The 22,796-nt window shown below is 39.9% G+C and overlaps 1 protein-coding gene across 1 annotated transcript in view; it reads right to left on the bottom strand.

The window, feature by feature from the left end:
• LOC128508497 (asialoglycoprotein receptor 1-like) overlaps positions 1 to 22,216 on the bottom strand; it is a 357,167-nt gene extending 334,951 nt beyond the window's left edge. Inside the window, exons 1-2 of the mRNA XM_053479843.1 lie at positions 22,205 to 22,216; positions 16,127 to 16,217 (exon numbers count right to left, since the gene is read on the bottom strand). Coding sequence (XP_053335818.1) covers positions 16,127 to 16,211 — 85 coding nt within the window. The 5' untranslated portion in view covers positions 16,212 to 16,217; positions 22,205 to 22,216. The remainder of the gene's footprint in view (positions 1 to 16,126; positions 16,218 to 22,204) is intronic.
• Positions 22,217 to 22,796: the final 580 nt, after the last annotated feature.

The following is a 22,796-nucleotide window of genomic DNA, read 5'->3' as shown; positions in this document are numbered from 1 at the left end:
AGTTATTGGTCATCCAATCTTTTATGTCCTGGACACATTCAGTTAATCTAGACAACTTAGGTATTTCATCTGGTTTTGTTAAGATATATAATTGGGTATCATCAGCATAACAATGGAAACTAATCCCATGTCTTCTAATGATGTTACCCAAAGGAAGCATGTATATTAAGAACAGCAGAGGTCCTAAAACTGACCCTCGTGGGACCCCATATTTTACTGGCATTACACCAGACGATTCTCCATTTAGATCTACAAAATGGTATCGATCAGACAGGTATGATCTAAACCATTTTAATGCCTGTCCCTGAATACTTATATGATTTTGTAAGCGATCTATGAGAATATTATGATCTACAGTGACGAATGCAGCACTAAGATCAAGTAAGACTAGTATTGAGATGCAGCCTTGGTCCGAAGCTAAAAAGCTAGTGCAGTTTCTGTACTATGATGGGGCCTGAAACCTGACTGAAATTCTTCAAGGATGTTGTTTTCCTGCAAGAATGTGCATATTTGAGCTGATACTACTTTTTCTAATATTTTTGATATAAACGGAAGGTTTGAAATCGGTCTGTAATTTATTATTTTATTTGCGTCCAAATTAGATTTTTTAAGAAGCGGCTTAATAACTGCCATCTTAAAAGGTTTAGAGACGTGACCTAGATATAATGAAGAATAAATAATGTTTAGAAGTGGCTCTCCAACTGTATGCATCACTTCTTTTGAAAATCTGGTTGGGATTGGGTTTAACAGGCACGTTGTTGATTTAGCTGAGGTGATAAGTTTATACAGCTCTTCCTGTCCTATACCTGTAAAGCACTGAAAATATCAATGTAAAGCTTTAGGCTGAACTAGATCATGAGATGCTATTAGAGGTTGAACCTCCATTATTTTCTTCCTGATGCTATTGGTATTTTTTCATTAAAGAAGTCCATAAAGTCTTCACTTCTAAACTGTGATGGGATACTCTCTGCGGGCATCTTAAGTTTTGTTAGACGAGCAAATGTACTAAATAAGAACTTGGGATTGTTTTGGTTTCTTGCTATCAGTTGGCTAAGATGCTCGGTCCTAGCATTTTTTAGAGCCTGTCTATAGCTGCACATACTGTCTTTAAACGCAATTCGAAAAACTTCTAATTTAGTTTTTCTCCATTTTCGCTCAAGGTTACGGGTTTCTCTCTTTATGGCACGAGTATAACTGTTGTACCACGGTGCAAGTGTTTTATCTCTGACTTTTTTAATCTGATGAGAGCAACAGTGTCTAATGTACTGGTAAAAATAGTGCCCATGCTGCTAGTCACTTCATCTAGATCGTCTGCATTTAGGGGTCTAATAAGAATTTGGGACAGATCCGGCAGATTACTTGTGAATCTGTCTTTAGTAGTCGGATTCATATTTCTAACAAATTGATAATGTTGGGAGACACAGCTAATCTGTTCTATGGGTAGAGTATATATTAGGAAGTGATGGTCGGTGAGATCTCTTTATTAGAGACATCTATACCATGAGATATAATTAAATCTAGTGTATGATTAAAGCGGTGAATTGCTCTATTTATATTTTGTTTAACCCCAAAGGAATTTCGTAAATCCATAAATGCGAGTGCTAAAGTGTCGTTAGCATCATCTACATGAATGTTAAAGTCTCCTACTATCAACACTTTGTCAGAGCTAACCAATCGGTCTGATAGCAGATGTCCAAATTCTTTAAGAAAATCGACATATGGCCGTGGGGGTCTGTACACGGTGGCCAAAGTAAAATATAGCAAAGGTTTATTATGTATTTCATTGAGTGCAACATTGATGATGAGCACTTCATGATGATGAGTTAAACCTGGAACTCATTTTCTGAGTAACAGTGAGTATATCATTGTAGATAGTGGCGACACCACAACCGCGACCAGTTAGACTGGGCTAGTGCTAATAAAACTATCCTGACGGAGTAGACTCAGGTTTCGGTGAGGCAGAGTACGTCAAGGCAATAATCTGAGATTATTTTATTAGTTCAGTTCAGTTCAGAAGAGCTTTATTGGCATGAATGTTAACAGAAGTATTACATTGTTGCCAAAGCGATTATAGAACATTAATTACATTAATCTGAATTTATAAACCTATGCAGTATAAACATATTAGATATGAAAGAATATCATATTAGTTAGACATAAACAAAATAGCCACCCCCCCAAAAAAAAAAAATATATATATATATATATATATATATATATATATATATATATGTATATATATATATATATATATATAAACAACAATAAATAAATAAATAAAATTACATATATACATATATATAATAATAATAAAAATATATAACATCAATATTAACAACAATAACAACAACTATTTAAACATTAGTGATATACAATCATTATCACCATTATTTTATTTTATTATTTTTAGTTAGTTAGGAACATTCAGGTTACGCTGTGCCTCACTGTCTCTCAGGCTCTCACACTCGGATATAAATTTTGCAGCGAGGGTAGCAGTGCGGCCTTCTCCTAAAATTATTCTCATTTTTTCATCTTCTGTTAATTTGGAATAATTTGGGATTTTGTGCGTGATGATCTCAGTGAAGGTGTTCCTTATATGTTGATATTTTTGGTAGTAAAGAAGGAAGTGCATCTCCGTCTCGACCTCACCGCTCGTACACTGAGCACACAGTCTCTGCTCTCTGGGCAGCCAGGTTCTCCTGTGTCTGCCCGTCTCCACAGCCAGACGGTGCTCACTCAGCCTGTATCTGCTCAGGATCTGTCTCTGCTTTATATCTCTGACGGTGAAGAAATACTCTGCCAATTCATATTCTCTCTTTAGGGCCCGATAGCAGTGTAGTCTGGACTGGGTTTGGGTCTGACTGTCCCAGTGCTCCAGATACACTCTCCTCATCTGATCAGTGATTTGTCTGATTCTGATGAGACTGTGGTGAGCAGTGCTGCTCTGAGACTGCAGTGTGTTAGGGGTTAGTGTGTTAGTGAGTCTCAGGACCAGCTGACAGAGGGGACTGGGTTTAGGCCGAGCTCTTGGGTTCTCAGTGCTTCGTACTGCAGGCTGTTTTCATTACTCAATTTTAGATGTTCATAGAATTTTACTGCCCTTTTTTGGATGGCTATAATCAGCGGGAATCGACCTAATTCTGCCCTACATGTGTTAATTGGTGTTTTTCTCTGAACTTTGAGGAGATTTCTACAGAATTCTGCATGTAGGGATTCTGTGGGATGTTTGTCCCAGCGAGTGTAGTCATGTTTACTGAGTGGACCCCAAACCTCACATCCGTACAGCGCAATAGGCGCGATGACGCTATCAAAGATTTTACACCAGATTCTAATTGGGATGTGTGTTTTGTAGAATCTTTTCTTAATTGCATATAGAGCTCTTCGTGCTTTTTCTTTCAGTGCATTCACTCCCAGATCAAAGCCTCCGGAGGCGCTGAGTTTCAGTCCCAGGTAGTCATAGTGTAACACGTGCTCTAAGGTGGTGTTTCCCAAAGTAAACATGTGTCTGTTCTCCTGAGATCTGGCCTTTTTTTGGAAGATGATAATTTTGGTTTTTGTCAGATTGACTGTCAGGGTCCAGTTCTGACAGTACCGCTCCAGCTGGTCCAGGTGCTGCTGCAAGCCATGTTCAGTAGGAGACAGCAGCACCAGGTCGTCTGCGTAGAGCAGAAATTTGACTTCCGTATTGTTTAGGGTGAGTCCAGGAGCTGCAGATTGTTCCAGTAGCACTGCTAACTCATTAATGTAAATATTAAACAGAGTTGGACTCAAGCTGCAGCCTTGTCTCACCCCGCGCCCTTGAGTGAAGTATTCTGTCCTTTTGTTGTCGAGTTTTATGCTGCATTTGTTGTTCAAATAGATGGACTTGATGATGTCATATACTTTACCCCCTACACCACTTTTTAAAACCTGATAAAATAATCCTGTGTGCCAAATCGAATCAAATGCTTTTTTAAAGTCTACAAAACATGCGAAAATTTTCTTATTGCTTTTTTGGTGAACATGTTGGTTGATTAGGGTGTGTAGTGTGTAAATATGATCAGTGGTGCGATAGTTTGGTAGAAAGCCGATCTGACTCTTACTCAGGACGCTGTGTTCGGTAAGAAAGGCCTGGATCCGGCCGTTGATGATGCAGCAGAACACCTTCCCCAGATTACTGCTCACACAGATGCCCCGGTAGTTGTTAGGGTCTAATTTATCTCCACTCTTATGTATTGGGGATATAAGCCCGCGATTCCATGTGTCAGAAAAACAGCCAGCTTGAAGAACCAGGTTGAAGAGCCTCAACACAGCACTCTTTACTACAGGAGTGCTGTGTTTAAGCATCTCTGTCCTGATGCTGTCTGGACCACATGCCTTCCTGTCTTTAAGGTTTTTCAGTGCGTCAGTCAATTCGTCTAGTGTAATTTGGTAATCAAGCGGGTTTTGGTTATTTTTTATGATGGTTTCTAAATTTTCTAGTATATTTTGGATGACTTTTTTAAATTGTTGTAAGATTTTGTGGGGAGATTTCTTTAAAAAGTGATTCAAAATAGGTTGTCCATATTTTTGGATCTTTTATCGATGGGTCCTGCGTGTGTGTCGGGTTCAAGCCGTTCCATTTTTTCCAGAACTGGTTTTCATTGATGGATTCTTCAATTTCTCTTAGTATCAGATGTTTTTTCTTATAAAGTATCTGTTTATAGTTCTTTAGTGTTTCACAGTATTTTTCTCTGAGTTCAGTGTTTTGTGGTATTTTGTGTTTTTGGTTGGACAGCTGTCTGAGCTGTTTTCTTGCAGATTCACACTCCTCATCAAACCATTTTTTAGTGTTGGATTTTTGTTTATGGTGTTTGTTTGTTTTACACAGATTAACTTTAGTTGCTGATATGTGGTAAATTTTATTTATTTGCTCTTGCGAGGTTTACACTGGTTTGATTGAGTTGGAACTCGGTTGTTAGGAAGGTGTTAATGAGATTAGTAACCTCTGTAGAACTCATTGCGTTAGAAAGTTCAGACACACTGTTAGGACTCCATTTATAGCCCTGATTAAGGTTCAGTAGTTTGTAGTTTTCTTTTGTGTTAATTTGTTGCTGGATTCTTTTAAGGAAGACATTAATTTGGCAGTGGTCTGATAAGGGTAGCTGTGGTCTGACAGTAAAGGCACTTATGCAGGAGGGGTCCATGTCAGTGAGAGCGTAGTCGACTACACTCGACCCGAGAGCTGAACAGTAGGTGAACCGACCTAAGGAGTCTCCTGGGATCCTACCGTTAAGTATATACAGGCCCAGGCCTCGACAGAGCTGCACCAACTCTTTACCGTTCTTATTTACTACAGGATCTGGGTTGACTCTTTCTTTTGTTGTAGGGGTTAAATTGGGAAGTGTGTTAAATATATTTTATTTAAACCTGTCCTGGCTTTAAAGTCTCCACACAGCAGTACATTTCCCTGAGCCTGAAAATGGCATGTTTCTGTGTGGAGGTTGTGGAAAAAGTCTTCACCGTAGTGAGGGGACTCTGCAGGTGGAGTATAGACTGCACAGATAAACAGACTCTTCTCATTGTTCACTACACCTCGTCTGAGCTGAAGCCAAATATGTGTGAGCTCTTTTTTTACAACAGACAGGTAAGGTGTAAGATCATCTTTATACCAAATTATAACTCCACCAGAGTCTCTGCCATATTTTATGTTGGCTCTTTTAAAGGATGGTAGTATAATTTCTCGGTAGCCTGAGGGACAGTGAGTCTCCGCGTTCGAACGGCACCATGTCTCCAACAATATCAAAATGTCATGGTGTGCGTTTTTTAAAAAGTCTGCATTCAGGGTTTTAGTTCCCAAAATGGAAGAACATAAACCCTGAACATTCCATGAACTTATAGAGAGTGATTTTATTATTATTTTCTTTTAAACTAAGTTAGTGATAGTAGAGACGAAATAGAGGAATTAAAATATTTAAAATTTGTATATAATTCTGGAACGACATTACTAATAAACATGTATATAGAGGATTTACTTGTATTAGAGATACCCTCCAGTGCTTATACAAGTATTTTACAAATTAGTTGGAGTAGTTGTCGCACCTCTCCAATTTCTGTTGAGTTTGGGTGTGTTTTACCTTGAACTATATCAGCATATGAGAGGTGCTGCAGGGGTGGAAGAGGTTGAGCTTCATTATAAGTTGCCTTCTGCCACAGGGTGTTTCTGAAGCAGGGATCCTGCCTCTGTGTTGGTCTGGATTCGGTTCTTGCAGTCTGTGCTTTGCTAGTGTGAAATTTGATGGACTTTGAGTTGTTGACGATGGTTCTGTTGTGTTGGGCTTTCAAATGGTGTGTGCTGTAGGTCATATGTCTTCTATGTTCAGGTGGTTGGTCGGGTGTGTGGTTGTTAGTAGGTGGTCTTCGACTTTGGGAGTTTTTTGGCCTGCTGAACTTCGGATTGTTTTGGTCTCTCTTGAGTGCAGCATCCTTTAGATTTTTGGCGAAGAGTTTGATTCCGTTGTGGTGTAGGTGCACATGGTCAAATAGGTGTTCATCTGTTATGGTTGGATGCTGTGCAATGGTGGTGTTGGGGATGATGGAGCATTCTTTGGTTATTTACATTTACATTTAGGCATTTGGCAGACGCTCTTATCCAGAGCGAGGATAAGAGCGTCTGCCAAGAGCGTCTGGTTATATTTTCATTGATTTTTTTGATGAACTTCCAGGAGTAGTCTCTTCTGGGTAAAACTGTTGAGATGATTATATTGGTTTGTGGAAACACCATGTGAGCTTTTTCAGTTATCTTTTTCATTAAGTCTGCTACTTTCCCTCCTTTGGAGTGCAAATCATTTGTGCCAGTGTGAATCACTATATTTTGGGGCGTTTGAAGTTTGGATTGGCAGAGTAGCCTGAGTGCACTATCAGTAGTGGGACACCAGAACTTTGCGACTCTGTGTGTGGGGAACAGCTTTCTGTGATTTAAAAATTTGCCATTGGAATCTATGAGAATTGCATTCTTGGGGTGTTGTGAATGGTTGGTGGGCTGGATTGAGGGTTGGTTGGTTGGTTGGGTGGTTAACTCGCTGGTTGGGGGGTTTGTTAACTGGTTGGTCTGTTGGGTGGCTATTTGACTGGTTGATGGGGCAGCTAACTGGCTAGTCGATGGGGTGGCTAATTGGCCAGTTAATGGGGCGGCTAATTGGTTAATCAGTGGGGTGGATAATTGGCTGCATGGTGGAATGGCTAACTGGCTGGTCGGTGGGGCGGCTAACTGGCTAGTTAATGAAGCGGCTAACTGGCTAGTTAATGGGGCGGCTAACTGGCTAATTGATGGGGTAGATAATTGGCTGCATGGTAGGATGGCTTACTGGCCAGTCAGTGGGGCAGCTAACTGACTGATCTGGTTGATTTGTTGGGTGGCTAGTAGGTTGTGTGTAGGCTGGGGGTCAGTGGTGGTGTGGGTGTTCTTGACATGAATGTGGGACTGTTCGGATATCTCAGTTAAGGTGTTGAGCTGCTGTTCAAGATTTATAATCAGAGACTCTTTTTGTTCTAGTTTGTCCTTAAGTGTACACATCTCCTCTCTGAGGAATTTGTTGTCTTTTTGGAGCTTGTCCATGTTTTTTTCCAGTTGTCCTATTCTGGTCTGAGTCTGTTCTTTAAGCTGTTGTGTTTCCTCTCACACTTGTTGGATTGTTTCACTGTCTTGTAGTTTACTCTCCTTGAACTCCATGATTTCCATCTCTAAGAGGGAGAGACACTCTTGTATGCGTTGTATAGACACTGCAGATCGGGGTGTGTGAGGGGGGTTTGGGAAGTGTGAGGAGTGGAGACTGGGCTGTGTGTGTGAGGATGGCTGCAGGGGAGGGTCACATGCAGAAGGATCAGGGGGAGGAGGGGGGCAAGTCTCTGAGCTGGGATGGGCTTCTGTTAGGATTTTTTTTTTTCTTTCTCAGCTAAAGCTTTTAGCTCATTAAATTCAGTTTGAAACTTTGCCAGGCTGGATTCTGGTCCCTGAATCATTACAGTGCCGTTGTTATACAGGTTGATGTTAAATTTGGGAGTGGTGTCAATGTACAGTTGTCTCATAGCTTTGTTTCCAGCCATCTTCAAGCCTTTATTGGCTGAGAGGAGGGCCGTGTGCCAGGCATTCGGTTGCTCTGTGTTTCATTATTTTATCATTTAATATCATAAAATCAGCTCTAAGAGTCTCAGGAAAGTCTCTCAAAATCTTAGCTTTGTATTTTTTCTTGGCATTTTCAGTAGTTATGTCATCTGGGTAGCTGATAGCAAGTGTGTTAAAACTCCACTCCTCAGATTTTTCAAAAATAGCCATCTGTAACTGTCACTCTGTAACTGTCACTCTGTAACTGTCACTCTTAGCTGTGATGCTAGCAGCTAGGGGATATTTATATTAGCAGGTTGAAAATAATAATATCAGTTCCTACCTGCCTTTTTGAAATAGATTTCTTTTATTTATATTTTGATAAAGTGCTTTTCTTCAGTTTCCTCTTGTTTTTCTTATTCTTTAGTTGATGTCCTACAGCTGCTCTGTGTTTTGTGTCTCTAATAGTGAATTCTTAGGTTCTTAGGTTCTTTGGGTAAAATTGTCAATTTGTCTTTTTTTTTTCTTTTTTTTTTCCTTCCTCCCTCTGTTCAGTGTGTTCTCAGGTTGTTTAGCTTTAAGTTGGTATCTTTCTTCTTTTTCTTCTCTACTTGAAACCAACAAAAGTTTAAGTTTGTTCAGGAGCTCATATTTTTGCTGCTGTCAGTTCAGAACTCCTATCCTCTCTCACATTAACAAAAAGTGCTTTAGGGACAAGGGATTTAATGTTGAAAAGTCCTAACTTTAGAGGTAGATTTTGATTACTTATTTGGCCTTTTTCTGGTTTTCTCGTTATCAGATTGTTTTAGGCGAATTTAACAAATGTATTCTTTTTTCTCACTATTCGGGGAACAGACACAATTTCTATAGGACAAGCTATGTGTGTGTGTCTATCAGTATGGTGAATTGTATTGTGGCTAATATCTAAGGAATGGCTTACATTTACATTTACATATTAGGCATTTGGCAGACGCTCTTATCCAGAGCGACTTAAATTTTTATCTCATTATACATCTGAGCATTTGAGGGTTAAGGGCCTTGCTCAAGGGCCCAACAGTGGCAACTTGGTGGTTGTAGGGTTTGAACCTGGGATCTTCCGAACCGTAGTCCAATGCCTTAACCTGAGCTACCCCTGGCCCTGGGGCTTTACATCCCCAATGTGTTCTGTGAAATAGACATTATGTAATTTGGATGTTGTGTGTACACCGTGTTATATACTTAGCCATGTAAGATTCTGTCATGTAAACACTATGCTGAAGACAAGAAATAATGTTGCAAAACTTAAAATATTGATGAGCAATTTGTGTACAAGAGACATGAGATTTGCAAATCCTGTACAGTCAATACAATATAAACAGCTCCAGACAGACTACACAGGCTATAAAAAGGACAATAATAAGAAATAACATTTCCCTCAGGGCATTAAAATAATTTAGCTATAAAACAATAAACACTCACTCACTCATTATCTATAGTGCTTATCCTGTATAGGGACAAAGGTCGCCTGGAATACAGGCAATTTTGTAAATGGCAATTAGTCTGCTCGGCATGTATTTGGCCTGTGAAAGGAAACAGGACAACCCGGAGGAAACCCACCAAGCACAGGGAGAACATGCAAACTTCACACACAGACCTGAGGCAGGATAAATAATAAACAAATAAATAAAATAAAAAATCAGGGAAAAGGGAAAAGACAATATTCACCTCGTCCTTACACGGCATTAAAGTTCTTGAGATTTAAAAGAAAGAGACATGCTTGTGTATAGCAACACTTCATTCCAAAGTTTAGCAGCTGCTACTGAGGAGGCCCGTACTGGCCTGACTCTTTAACCTGTATTTAGACAATGTGAGTAGAAGTCCTAAGACCATGATGCTCTAAAATTTAATTGAAGTACAAAAGTGCTACAAGTAATCCACCAAGAAAACAGTGTGCTTAAACATTATTGAATTTGCTGTTACTGTGATCACGTCACGTGTACGACAGGCCGAACTCAGGGCTCCTGAAACCCTACTTATAGAATCTTTTCAGAAATAAAGAAGTTTCAGAGTGGTGCTTATAAATAAAGTAAGTACTTGGCACAACACTGCACACACACACACACACACACACACACACACACACACACACTCTTACCACTTCTGTCACAGACCCACTTAAGTTGTGCAAGAAATGTACTATAAATGTTAAAGTAAAACTGTAAACGAGCATCAATAAAGTATCAATAAATGACTTGCGGTGCTCCAGCATCTGACACTCAAATAAACAATTTCTTTAATGCTTTTTTAATGCAGATTAGTGTTTCTGTTTATACGCGCAAGCGCTGTGTGTGTTTGTGTGTAAGCTAAAGTAAGAGGACAGGAGGAATCAGGCCCATCCCTCATCTTACACAGTAACCCCTCCCCCTCTTTTATTTAAGTTTCACAAACACCCACACAAGCTATTTTTTTACCGTAAAAAAACAAGGTTTCACTTTACTTCATAGCCAAATGGCAGCACACTAGGGTGGGTAAAACACCAGTCTCATAGTAAATTTTAATTCATGGAAACCTGGTGGCCTTTCTGTCACAAAGCACCATTGTGTCCTTTTCTGCCCAGTGAGGTTCTATTTAAAAGAACTTGGATGGAAATCAAATGTTCATTAGAATGAACTGCACATGGGCAGAGCTTTGTGCTAGTCTTAGTGAGTTACACAATTATATACCCAGAAGCCTCTTCACAAAATCTCAGCATGTAATAATGTGGTTCACTCCACCGAGGCATCTCCCATGTCGGAGTCCAAAAGAGATTCTGTCTGATCACGACACAGTTTTTACATCACACAAACTCTACGAATTAACTCCATTCATATTAGCGTGTACTCAGAGCTGGACCCCCTATACATGCACTACAGGGTGTGTAAGGGTCTTGTGTAACACCTAAGAGCTCGAAATAAATGATTAAAAGTTATGTTTACTCAGTAATGTGTAAATTAAAATATGTAGTAATATAGACAGTAATAATAATAATAATAATAATAATAATAATAATCCTTCCCTCCTCTTAGACATTTGTAGCTTGTATTGCATCCCAAAGCTGAATAAATCTAGTAAAAATAGATTAACTGTATGTGGATAAGAGAGAAGATATTTTTTATATCTTTGTAATATCATCCTCACTACACCTGTTTATTGATATATAATTTAATAAAACACTCTCTGGTCCGTCTATTTCTTACAAGCTAAAGATGAGCAGGTTAGCAGCTAGCGGCTAATGGCTAACCCAACCTTCTACAGCTATTAGTTGTGTTTTAACTCTTTATAACTAAACACTGAGGCTGGTAACATGAATTAGCAACTAATAAATATGAACTATGAAATATGAAAATAATTTTTTTCTGCTCAAAAAAAACTTTTCTCCACTTGTTTTGTTTGTCAGTAAAACAATTTGGAAGACCTGCAGTAGAAGAGCTCCACCAGAGTGTTATTTATAGAGTAGGATTTTTACATGCTATAGTGTTTTTTGGGCATTTTCACATGTTATATATCACCTTCATCTTCAAAAATAAATAATGTAATAAATGCCAAGTAACCAGATAAGCTGATTAAAAGTACAATAAAAAAAGGGAAACATTTTTATTTTTCCTAAATAGAGAAGTGTGATTATAAGGACTAAACTAAGAGGAAGGCTCATATGCAGGAGCAGATTATAACCTATTGGCATCTCAGGCCGTCTACTTTCTTTTGTAAGTGTCCTTGTATCTATACTACACTGTTTATGTGAGGACAGTTTAATTTGATTTACACATGTAAGTGTGTGTGTGAATGTGAGTGAGAGAGAAAGAGAGAGAGAGGGCGAGACTGTAGTCACAAAAAGAGCTAAGAATTAAACACTATAGATTAGAAGGTGCTGCGTGAAAACGCTATGGGAACATCTTGTCATGTTGCCGGTTGTGAAGCATGTGTGTATCGAACACGCCAAATTTTTGGCTTTTATAACCTCGGTCAGGTGACGTCATCTGATAGGATGCACCTGCAGGTTATAAATAGGAGTGAACCGGAAACATTCCTCAGATTGATTTGTCTGAACGGACGTCCGGTCACATAGGCGTGGGCCTATGTGACCGGATTGGGACGCAGCATCTTGTTCACGCCTTCTCAGGGAACAGGGTTACAGCAAAGTAACCCGAGACGTTCCCTTTCAAAGGCTTCACTCGATGCTGCGTGAAAACGCTATGGGAACGAGAGTACCAACGCTGCTGCACTGAAAGTGTCTGGACTCCAAGGTTGTGTAGCGTGTGCGCACAAGGCCGAGAAGGTCTCAGAACTATGTCTGGGTAGCTGACTCGAGGACCCGTGGGCCTGGAGTAGCATGAACATCCAAACTATAAATGTAATAAATGTGTGCGGAGAGGACACCCCTCCGCATCACAGACTTGCTGCAAGGGAATACCTCTTGCTAGTGCAATTGATAAGGCGAATTCCCTGGTGGAATGAACCCTGATTGCTAGAGGCAAAGTGAGCCCACGCGCCTCATAGGAGAGGGCAATAGCATCTCTCACACAGCTTGCGGCTTCAAAACATGTAAAAGCTGCTCTGACTTACGCCACTGGCTAATGCGGTGGACGTAAATCTGAAGAGCACGTACTGGACACGAAGCTGTAAAGGCGGACAGAAGGCTTTAAAACAATAGGATGCATGTTGGCAAATGTGTGCGGAGAGGACCAACCCTCCGCGTCACATACTTGCTGCAAGGGAATACCTCTTGCTAGTGCAATAAACGAGGCGATTCCCCTGGTTGAATGAGCCCTGATTCCTAGAGGCGAAGTGAGCCCACGCGCCTCATAAGAGAGGGCAATAGCATCTCTCACGCAGCTTGTGGCCCCGAAACATGTAAAAGTTGCTCTGACTTACGCCACTGGCTGATGCGGTGGACGTAAATCTGAAGAGCATGTACTGGACACGGTAAGTGAAGTCTCTCCTGCTCCGAAGCTGTAAAGGCGGAGGACAGAAGGCTTCAAAAACAATAGGGATGTCCGATCCTCTTAGAGAGGTAACACCATTTAGAAAAACCATCTTAAGGGTCAGAAACCTGAACCGCTGACTCTAGTGGTTCAACAAGGGGATACAAGCCAGAGGACAATTTTTTTCTGCAGAAACTCCAGCACTGAAACAATTCGGCAGTAGACTGGGTCTACCTGCTTCGTCATGCACCAACTTTCAAATACATTCTATTTGAGGCGAGGGAGCCCTAGTACTTAGAATAGTCTTAATTACGCTGGCTGGAAGACCAGCTTGACTAAGAGTAAAGAGTAGTAAAGGGGACATTTGCTGATCTTGCGAGGCAAAGAGGTCCACCTCCGCTACATGAAATTTTCCCAGAATGTAAATCGCCCTGAGGGACAGGAATCTGGTGCGCTAGCTATTTAGCGGCGCGAGCACAGTCTGCCCTGGTGAATAATATATGAGACTGCCATAGTGTTGTCCACCCGCACTAGGACATGGTAGTCTCAACTGCTGGAGGAAGTGCTTTAGGGCCTGAAATAGAGCCATGATTTTGAGGCAATTGATGTGCCGCGCAAAAAGATGGCCTCTCCAGCTCCCTTGGGCTGGACGGTCATTTAAGACCGCACCCCAGCCCATGAGGGAAGTATCTGTCGTTAGCATCTGCGACGACAAGACGAACTTAGAGTGGGACCCAGAGTCAGAAACCGGGGTCTGAACCACATAGTGTAGAAAGGGTACGAAGCACCTGGAGCGTAGCCCTTATTGGGGATTGGCCCTAGAGTAAAATCCCCTGGTTCTTAGCCACAACTGAAATGCTCTCATGTGCAGAAGGTCCAAAGGTGTCACCGTGGATACAGGTGCCATGAGAGCTAAGATCTCTGAAAGTGATGGTCACTTTCTGGTCTAGCTTGATTTCCTAGACAGTGTTGAGAATGGATTCGACACGAGCGGGAGACAGCTGTGCCCGCTTACGCTCAAATTCCATGTGGCACCCAAAAGTGTTGTCCTCTAAACAGGAAAGAGCATGCTTTCATGGCATTGGATCTCAATTCTAGGAAACAAAGATTAGCTAGAATGACATGCTGATGTCGAATCACTAGCTACTGAGACTGGCCAGCCAGTCATGTAATTCAATAATGATGCTCTGGAGTCGTAAGAGCAAGAACTACATCCATGTATTTTGTGTATGTGTGGGTGAAAAAGCTCGACCAAATGGAAGGACCCGATACTGGTAAGCTTCCCCCCCCGAAAGCAAACCTCAGGAACCTCCAGTGTTGTGTCAATATTTCCATTGATTTATTTTTAGATACCGGTAAAGCCTGCAAAATCTAAAAAATTGGACGCAGCCCCCCGTTCCTCTTGCACTTTCCAGTTTCATGGAAGTGGAGACCACGCCATTGAAACGCGGAGGGTGATGTAAGAACTGAATCCTGTAGTTTCTCTGTACAGTTCTTAGTACCCAAGGAGATATACTTGGCAGTAGCTTCCACGCTGCCAGTTTCTCATAAGGGGCAAAGCTTAGCTGCTTGGTTAAACGGTGGGGATGTTAGATGTTCGGCATCCTGAAACACGGCAGGAAAAACCCTAACATTAACATAAACTAACATTTTATTGGAGACTGGAGTTGCCCGAAACACAAGTGGTGGCAGAGCAAGAACCTCCTGGGGGTGCCAGGGAGAACACTTCATTCTTTAAAAGGAATTCTGCGTGCCTCTCCCCATTGGGGGGCCACCCCCCATGGTCCTGGGCACATGAACCTCAGGGCTTCTTTGTGAAGACAATATGCCAGTCTGACCTCTTTTGAGGCGGATTGCGTGACGCACCCCAATCTTGCGAGGGGGTGCCCAGCTCAAAAACACTCTCCTTGTGTGTTTCACACCTCGCAACAGTCAGACCCGGTCGAGACTGGGTGGCCGACAGTCCCGACTCTTGAGCAAGGCGGGGAAGGAATTTCCCGAAGGCCTGTTATATAACTTCGCCTCATGAACCTAGTGGCAACCGAGTTAACGACATCGCCAAGTAGGCCGGGAGGCGAGATGGGGCATCGAGGAGGAATACACGATCCTTCTCCTTAATGCCCCTAAGATTCAACCACAAGTGCCTCTCCGCGGAGACCATAGCAGCCATAAAACGGCCGATAGCACGAGCCGTCTGCTTTGTTGCACGAAGAGACAAGTCTGTGGCCCAGCGTAAGTCCAATACGCCTACCTTGCAGAGCCACGCCAGTACTCAAGTCTCTCAGCAGGTCAGCCTGGTAGGCGTGCAAAACCGCCATGGTGTGCAATGCACCAACCTGACCTGCTGCCTGAAAAGCTTTTCCCCCCAGGGAAGATAAAAGTCTACACAGCTTTTCAGGAAGGATGATGTCCCAGAAGAGAGATAGCCTGGAAGCGTCTCTTCTATCTGGGTGTCATCATATAACTCCGCGTTTCTACCTCAACTATATTTAAATGAATAAACATGTTTAAGCCCCAGGACTGCATGGTGACTCGAAGCATCCCAAGGAATGCGAGGCGCACGCGTAGCACTTAATCGAAGTAGTAAAGTGTAGAGATTGCGCTCCGATATGGATTATACACACGGAGGGACATCTCGTTTAAACTCTGCCATTATCGGTGAGTTAAACACTTATTTTTTGCTGGTTAGACACGACATGCTCACAACTAGGTGAAGACAAGAATTTGAGGAATGTTTCCGGTTCACTCCTATTTATGACCTGCAGGTGCGTCCTATCAGATGACGTCACCTGACCGAGGTTATAAAAGCCAAAAATTTGGCGTGTTTGGTACACACATGCTTCACAACCGGCAACATGACAAGATGTTCCCATAGCGTTTTCACGCAGCATCGAGTGTAGTTTTTGAAAGGGAACAATCTCACATGAACATGACATCTCTGAATCAGAAAAGCAAAGCAAGGTGAAAAAGGTACTGTTTTCTGTTCCCTCTCTGTGTTCCCTCTAACAGTGTGTAAATTCTCACAGATTTCCACCATCATCTCCATCATTGTAATAAAACACTGAATTACTGAACCTCTGCACTTTCTAACACATTTGCCCAAACAAACTTAATCATTCTGTACCTGAGTGTTGAGCTTCTCGTCGTGTCTTAGAGTCAGTGCCATGACCTTCACCACTGTCTGCCGCATTGTAGGAACCTCTCGGCATCTTATTCTGCACAGATCAACACCAAAACTTCTTTAATCTACAATGCTGTGAAAAAAGTATTTGTTTATACTGACTTTCTTTCTTTTTTTTTGCATATTTCTCACACTTAAATGATTGAGATCATCAACCCAAATAAATATAAAATGCTATTTCATTTATTAAAGGAAAATCAATTAACAAACCTACCTTAAAGTCCCACTAAAACATGAAATGACTGACAGGCTGAGTCTCTGTACTCTGAACTAAATGTGCTGCTGCCAGTAAATGAAGTTAAAGGAAGTTACACATCAGAGCCGCAACATCATCAGTCACTTCTTGTGTTCAAAGTGTGAAAACATTTAAACTGCAAAACTCACACACACCCCAACTGTACATGTTAAAGTGTAGCAGTTATATAAATACAAAATAATGGTAGAATTGTTTAATAGTAATGTACTAATGTACACTGTAACCCCCCCCCCAAAAAAAAAAAAAAACAATAAGTTTTTGAATTTGTTGTCTTATTCATTCATATAAATTGTTCTTTACTTGCATTATTAAGTAGCCTAACTATTTTTTTTTAATTGTTGTAAATCAAATAAATTGTTGTTGGTCTTTCGGCTGCTCCCAGCAATGGGTCGCTACAGCAGACAATCCGGTCCACACACAAGCTTGGCACAAGTTTTACGCCGGATGGCCTTCCTGACACAACCCTACCATTTTATCTGGGCTTGGGACCGGCACTTCTTCCAGTTGTTGGGAATCGAACCCAGGCATTTTGCATGGCGGACGAAACACCTACCACTGAGACATTAAAGTTTAGAGCGTACATGTTGAACTAAGACATTAATCAAATAATTTATTTACAAGTTATACACATTTAGTAGTATATGTTGTATATAATTATTATTGTTTCATATAATATCATTCCACAAAGACTGTTTGACTGATGCTGATTTACTGATCTAAAGTCAAAAAACAGCTCACACAGATACCTTAAAAATGACTGCTAGAATCAACATGTTTGTAATTAAAAATTAATAATAATAATAATAATAATAATAACAACAGTTAAATTAAAAAGAGCAAAAACACAGCTATTAATCAATTCATTTATTAACAACAAATCATTTTGCACACAACTGTAATAACATGCCATTGGGTCTTTTATTCCTTACTTTAACATTGTTCTGTTTTTTCAACACCCTATAAAGAGCTGCAAGTCAGACACTCACAAACCACGAGACAGCGCAGGCAGAGGAAAATGACATAGCTGTGAAAAACAGTTTGTGTGGGTGGGGGGGTGGGAGGAGTACGGTAGAAACGCCAAAAACATGTTCAGAAGGGCGCGTGGTCTCCCCCCTAACCTCTGTCTGCTCATCCTTCTCTATAATAAACTGATGATCAGCAGGCAGGAGTGTGATAAAGCTGCTTCACTTCAGGATTCAGTAGTTCATGCCTTTTAAAATCATCATCCACATACTAATATCTTCTGTAAACTTCTCAGTGTGAGTCTGGTAGTCACATGACTGTGTAAGGACTGTATAGAGACCACATTAAGGCCTTCCTGTTTAAATTTTTACCACAGTCAAGTCAAGTCAAGTCAAATTTATTTATAGCACATTTAAACACAACTGAAGTTGACCAAAGTGCAGTACAATGATAGAAATAAAATGACCAGAATTAAACAGCATAAAATGAAGGCAAATAAAATTAAATATAACTATAAAAATCAGTTAGTTAAAGTTAATAAAACAGTAATCAAATGAAAACATGCATAAACAATTATTTTTTATTAAAAATAAATAAATCAATTAAACTAACTAAAAGTAAAATAAAAAATTAAAAGGAACAAAGGAGGGTCAAATGTCTCAGCCAGGTGTAAAAGCCAAGGAAGAGAAGTGAGCTTTCAGTCTGGATTTAAAAGTTTCTAATGTAGGTGCTGCTCTAATATTAAACGGTAAACTATTCCATAATTTAGGCGCAGCAACAGCAAAAGCTTGGTCACCTCTGAGCTTTAATCTAGACTTAGGGACAGAAAGGATTAACTGGTCTGTGGATCTAAGATTTCTTGATATTGTATGCGGTTGTAAAAGTTTAGAGATGTACAGAGGTGTAAAACCATTCAGTGATTTAAAAACAAGTAATAAAAATCAATCCTATCAATCCTGTAGTGAACCGGGAGCCAGTGAAGTGACTTCAATACCGGAGTGATGTGGTCACTTTTGCGTGTACCGGTTAATAGTCTAGCAGCAAAATTTTGGACAAGCTGTAGACGAGAAAGAGATGACTGGCTGATTCCTGTATATAACGCATTACAGTAATCAAGTCGAGATGAAATAAAAGCGTGAATTACTTTCTCAAAATTTGTGAATGATAAAAAAGGCTTAATCTTAGCTAAAATTCTCAGTTGGAAGAAACTAGATTTAACCACTGAGTTTATTTGTTTGTCAAATTTAAAATAATTATCAAATATTATGCCTAAATTCCTTACAAATGGTTTACATTAGTTTGTTAATGGAGCAAAGTCGCTGCCAGGAGCACACAAGGAATTCATTTTTCTGAAGGCCACAATCTTAGTTTTATTTTTATTTAATTTGAAAAAAAAATTGAAGACATCCATGCTTTAATGTCATCTAAACACCCTTTAAGGGACTTAAAGGCATTTTTAGTGTTTTTTCTCTTTAAAGGCAAATAGATCTGGATGTCGTCAGCATAACAGTGAAAAGAGATTCCGTACTTGTTTATGACGGAACCCAGAGGTAGCATATATAAAGAAAAGAGGATAGAACCCTGTGGTACCCCAAAAGTTAGTGAAGCCTCTGAAGAAGAAAAAACACCTAGGCTCACTGAAAAGGTTCTGTTGGTCAGATAGGATTTAATCCAGTTCAATGCTAATCCTCGAATGCCACAGCATTGAGATACAGTAAGAATGTTGTAATCTATGGTATCAAATGCCGCACTAAGATCTAATAGCACTAAAATAGCAGGATCTCCTGAATTGGCTGTCAATAAAAGATCGTTAGAAAATTTTAAAAGTGCAGTTTCTGTGCTGTGGTTTAAATCCAGACTGAAATAATTAAAAAATTGCATTTTCATTTAAAAAAGTCTGTAGCTGTAAGCACACAACATTCTCTAATACTTTCGAGAGAAATGGCAGTTTTAATATCGGTCTAAAATTTGTTAAATCTGTGGGGTCAAGATTGGGCTTTTTCAGTCGAGGCATGTTTTAAAGCATCAGGAAAAATTCCAGTTTCGAGACTACGATTTATCAATGTTAAAACAGTAGGACCAATTCTATTAAAGGTCTCTTTAATGAGTAGGGCTGGACCAATGTCTAGGTTTTAAATGAACAATGATATCATGCAAATGAAAGAGAGAAACAGGGTTAAACTGGTTTAGAACAGTTAACCACACTGCATGGACGGGTCATGAGCAGGAGGTGTAATAAGTGCTCTGATGTCATTGATTTTATTTATAAAGAATGTTAGAAAATTCTCACACTTAATTGCAGTAATATCATGGCAGGTAGTGTCTGTGGGGTTAATAACAGTGTTTAGAGTCTGGAACAAAACTCTTGATCTGTGGTGGTTGTTTTCAATCAGATCAAAAAAATATTTAGTTCTCTCTGTTTTGACAGTTTTCTGGTATTCTGACAGGCACTCTTTAAAAATCTCAAAGGACACCTGTAACTTATCTTTTTTTCCTTTTACGTTCAGCTCGCCGCCATTTCTGTCTAATAGAGCGGGTACTCTCATTTATCCAGGGCTCAGATTTTAGTTTGGAGCGCTTTGGTTTAAGAGGGGTGACACAGTCAAGGATGCGTGAACAGGTGGAGCTAAACAGAGGGAGTAAATTCTCAGCACTCACTTCGGGACCAGGATTTACCAGCTCAACCAATTCAACAGCATTCTCATATTGTGTACAAAACTGTCCCGCAGTAACAGGACTGATTTTGCATGAGAGAGATGCTGGAATGCAGGATTTAACAGGACAGAAATTGTAAATTACGAACTTAACAGGATTATGATCAGAAAAATAAGCATCACATATCTGAATATCATATAATGGCAAACCGTGTGATAAAATTAGATCTAGGGTGTGACCATGTTCATGAGTCGAGCTACACACCCATTGAACAAGATTAAAAGATTCAATGAGATTTAAAAAGTCACTTACCAGAGGTTTAGATGGACAGCATACATGAATATTAAAATCTCCAGTAATTAAAATGCGATCAAACTTCGGCATGAAGATCAGAAAACTCCTGAATAAAATTTTTGTTGAATTTTGGTGGACGGTAAATCATAGCACATAGTATAGGATATTTTAAGTCCACATGAAATAACTGAACTTCAAAACTAGTATAAACTTCGGTGGAAATCTGAAAACTGTAAACTGAAAACACTGAAAACTGTTCCGAAATATTGAGACCAAGCCGCCACCGCGACCTGTCAGCCGGGGCGAGTTGAAGAAGTTACAGTCCACAGGAACAAGTTCAGATAGAGGGCTCGACTCACCACCACTCAGCCAGGTTTCAGTCATGAAAAGAAAGTCTAATCTATTTGAAGTAAAAAAATCTTTAAGGATGAAAGTCTTGTTTGCTAGTGATCTAGCATTAACCAAAGCCATTATGACCTAGACGAGTCATCCTCGGGTTCCGACGCGTGTCTCAGTGGACGGAGGTTCCAATGATTCACTCCTCCTCTGCGAAGACACGAGAAAAGGTGACCGGGCACATGAGATGAGTGCGATGGCACAACAGGTAGAACCCATTGATATATGGGTTGCAGTGAGCACCGCGCAGTATAATAACCCTCGGGTAAGAGTCCAGAAATAAGTAACTGGTGATGAGTGCTAGTCTTGAGCCTTGCCGATAGGCCTCCCCGTTTCCCCCGGCGCCTACGGCATTTAACTCGGGGTAGTTGCTACAAAGGGGTGGTAAAGGATGTTGTTTACCTCCCAGATCTTGCTTATAAAGTCCGACAACAGTAGAGCGTATCATAAGAAGTGTTGCTCGATCGTACACCAAAAAAGATGAGACATTGTTAATAAAACAAGATGTAAACAATAAAACAATAAATAAAAATACAGAGACCAGACGGCAAGCCACACACACCAGCGCCATCTCTTGGTTCCTAGGATGTTTAGAGAAGCACACAGCGTGTCAGTTGTGGTTTGTTGAATGTGTAGAATTAATAAAAGAGGAAACAGGCTTTCAGTACAGCAGCAACACATCTAGTCACTTACACAGTGGGACTTCAAACAGACACCCTGAGTGTAGTTTTATCACTGATCTTTTCTCCTGGGGGTCAAGGAAGAACTAGGCTTCCCCAGTTTTTTTCAGACTATATGAGTCATTTTAATTGGAAAAAATCTTTAACAGTTCTGTTTCCGGTTTTTATGACCGGTGATTATGCTCTAAAATGCCCCCCTGCCACAGATTGCAACACACATAATCTCTATCCAATATAATATTAGAACATTAATTTATAGGTTTATGATTTACAAATTACACCAAACAAATTTGAACTTAAAATACGCAATATAAAAAATACGTTATATATAAAATATATTTTTTGTATAAATTATATATATTTTTTCATATACATTTATATTTATGTATATTGCTTATTTTATATTAAAAATCTCCATGTAATTTTTCATCATAAAAAATATTTATTTATGTAAACATTTTTGTATAACATGACAAACCCCTGCAACAATAATGTGTCACAAAATAAACAGTATATGAGAATTTGTATTGATGATCTGTCACGTGCCTAGGGTTAATTATAATAGTAATATCATGTGCGATAATAATAAACCTATGAATTTATGTCCTGATATAATATTCGCACTGCATCCAGTGACTGGGGTTTGGATTTTAGGAATTTACACAAGATAATCAAATCAACAATTCAGGTCAACAAGATATATGACTTTAGTGATCATGAATATCACTGGGATCCTAAACGTTAGTGCAGATAATAATATATAATAAATTCTCTCACCGTGTCGGTCACTTTTGATGTAGTTAAGCAGAAAGAAGGGCGGAGCTTCAAACTCACAGAGATTCCAGACTGACGTGCAGAGCTGTGAGTGATGGAGACGTACAGATCCAGACTCTGACTCTCTCTACACTCGACTAGCGGGAAACAAACACAACATGGGGCTTAACCGAGCTTTAGACTTTTAACTTTATTTTAAACCGAGCTTTAGACTTTTAACTTTATTTTAAACCGAGATTTAAACTTTTAACTTTATTTTAAACCGAGCTTTAGACTTTTAACCTAATTTTAAACCGAGCTTTAGACTTTTAACTTTATTTTAAACCTAGCTTTAGACTTTTAAGTTTATTTTAAACCGAGCTTTAGACTTTTACCTTTATTTTAAACCTAGCTTTAGACTTTTAAGTTTATTTTAAACCGAGCTTTAGACTTTTACCTTTATTTTAAACCTAGCTTTAGACTTTTAACTTTATTTTAAACCAAGCTTTAGACTTCCGACAGACAAACCGACTCGCTGTCATGTTTCCCCCAAACTACACTGAACAACTTGAACCTGTAACTTCTTTCAGCCTTCGAGTCTCTTTAAACAGTATTT

This window comes from Clarias gariepinus, chromosome 20 (assembly GCF_024256425.1).
Source record: "Clarias gariepinus isolate MV-2021 ecotype Netherlands chromosome 20, CGAR_prim_01v2, whole genome shotgun sequence".
NCBI lineage: Eukaryota > Metazoa > Chordata > Actinopteri > Siluriformes > Clariidae > Clarias > Clarias gariepinus.
Note: the sequence above shows the minus strand (reverse complement) of the source record. Positions and strands in the feature narration are given on the sequence as shown.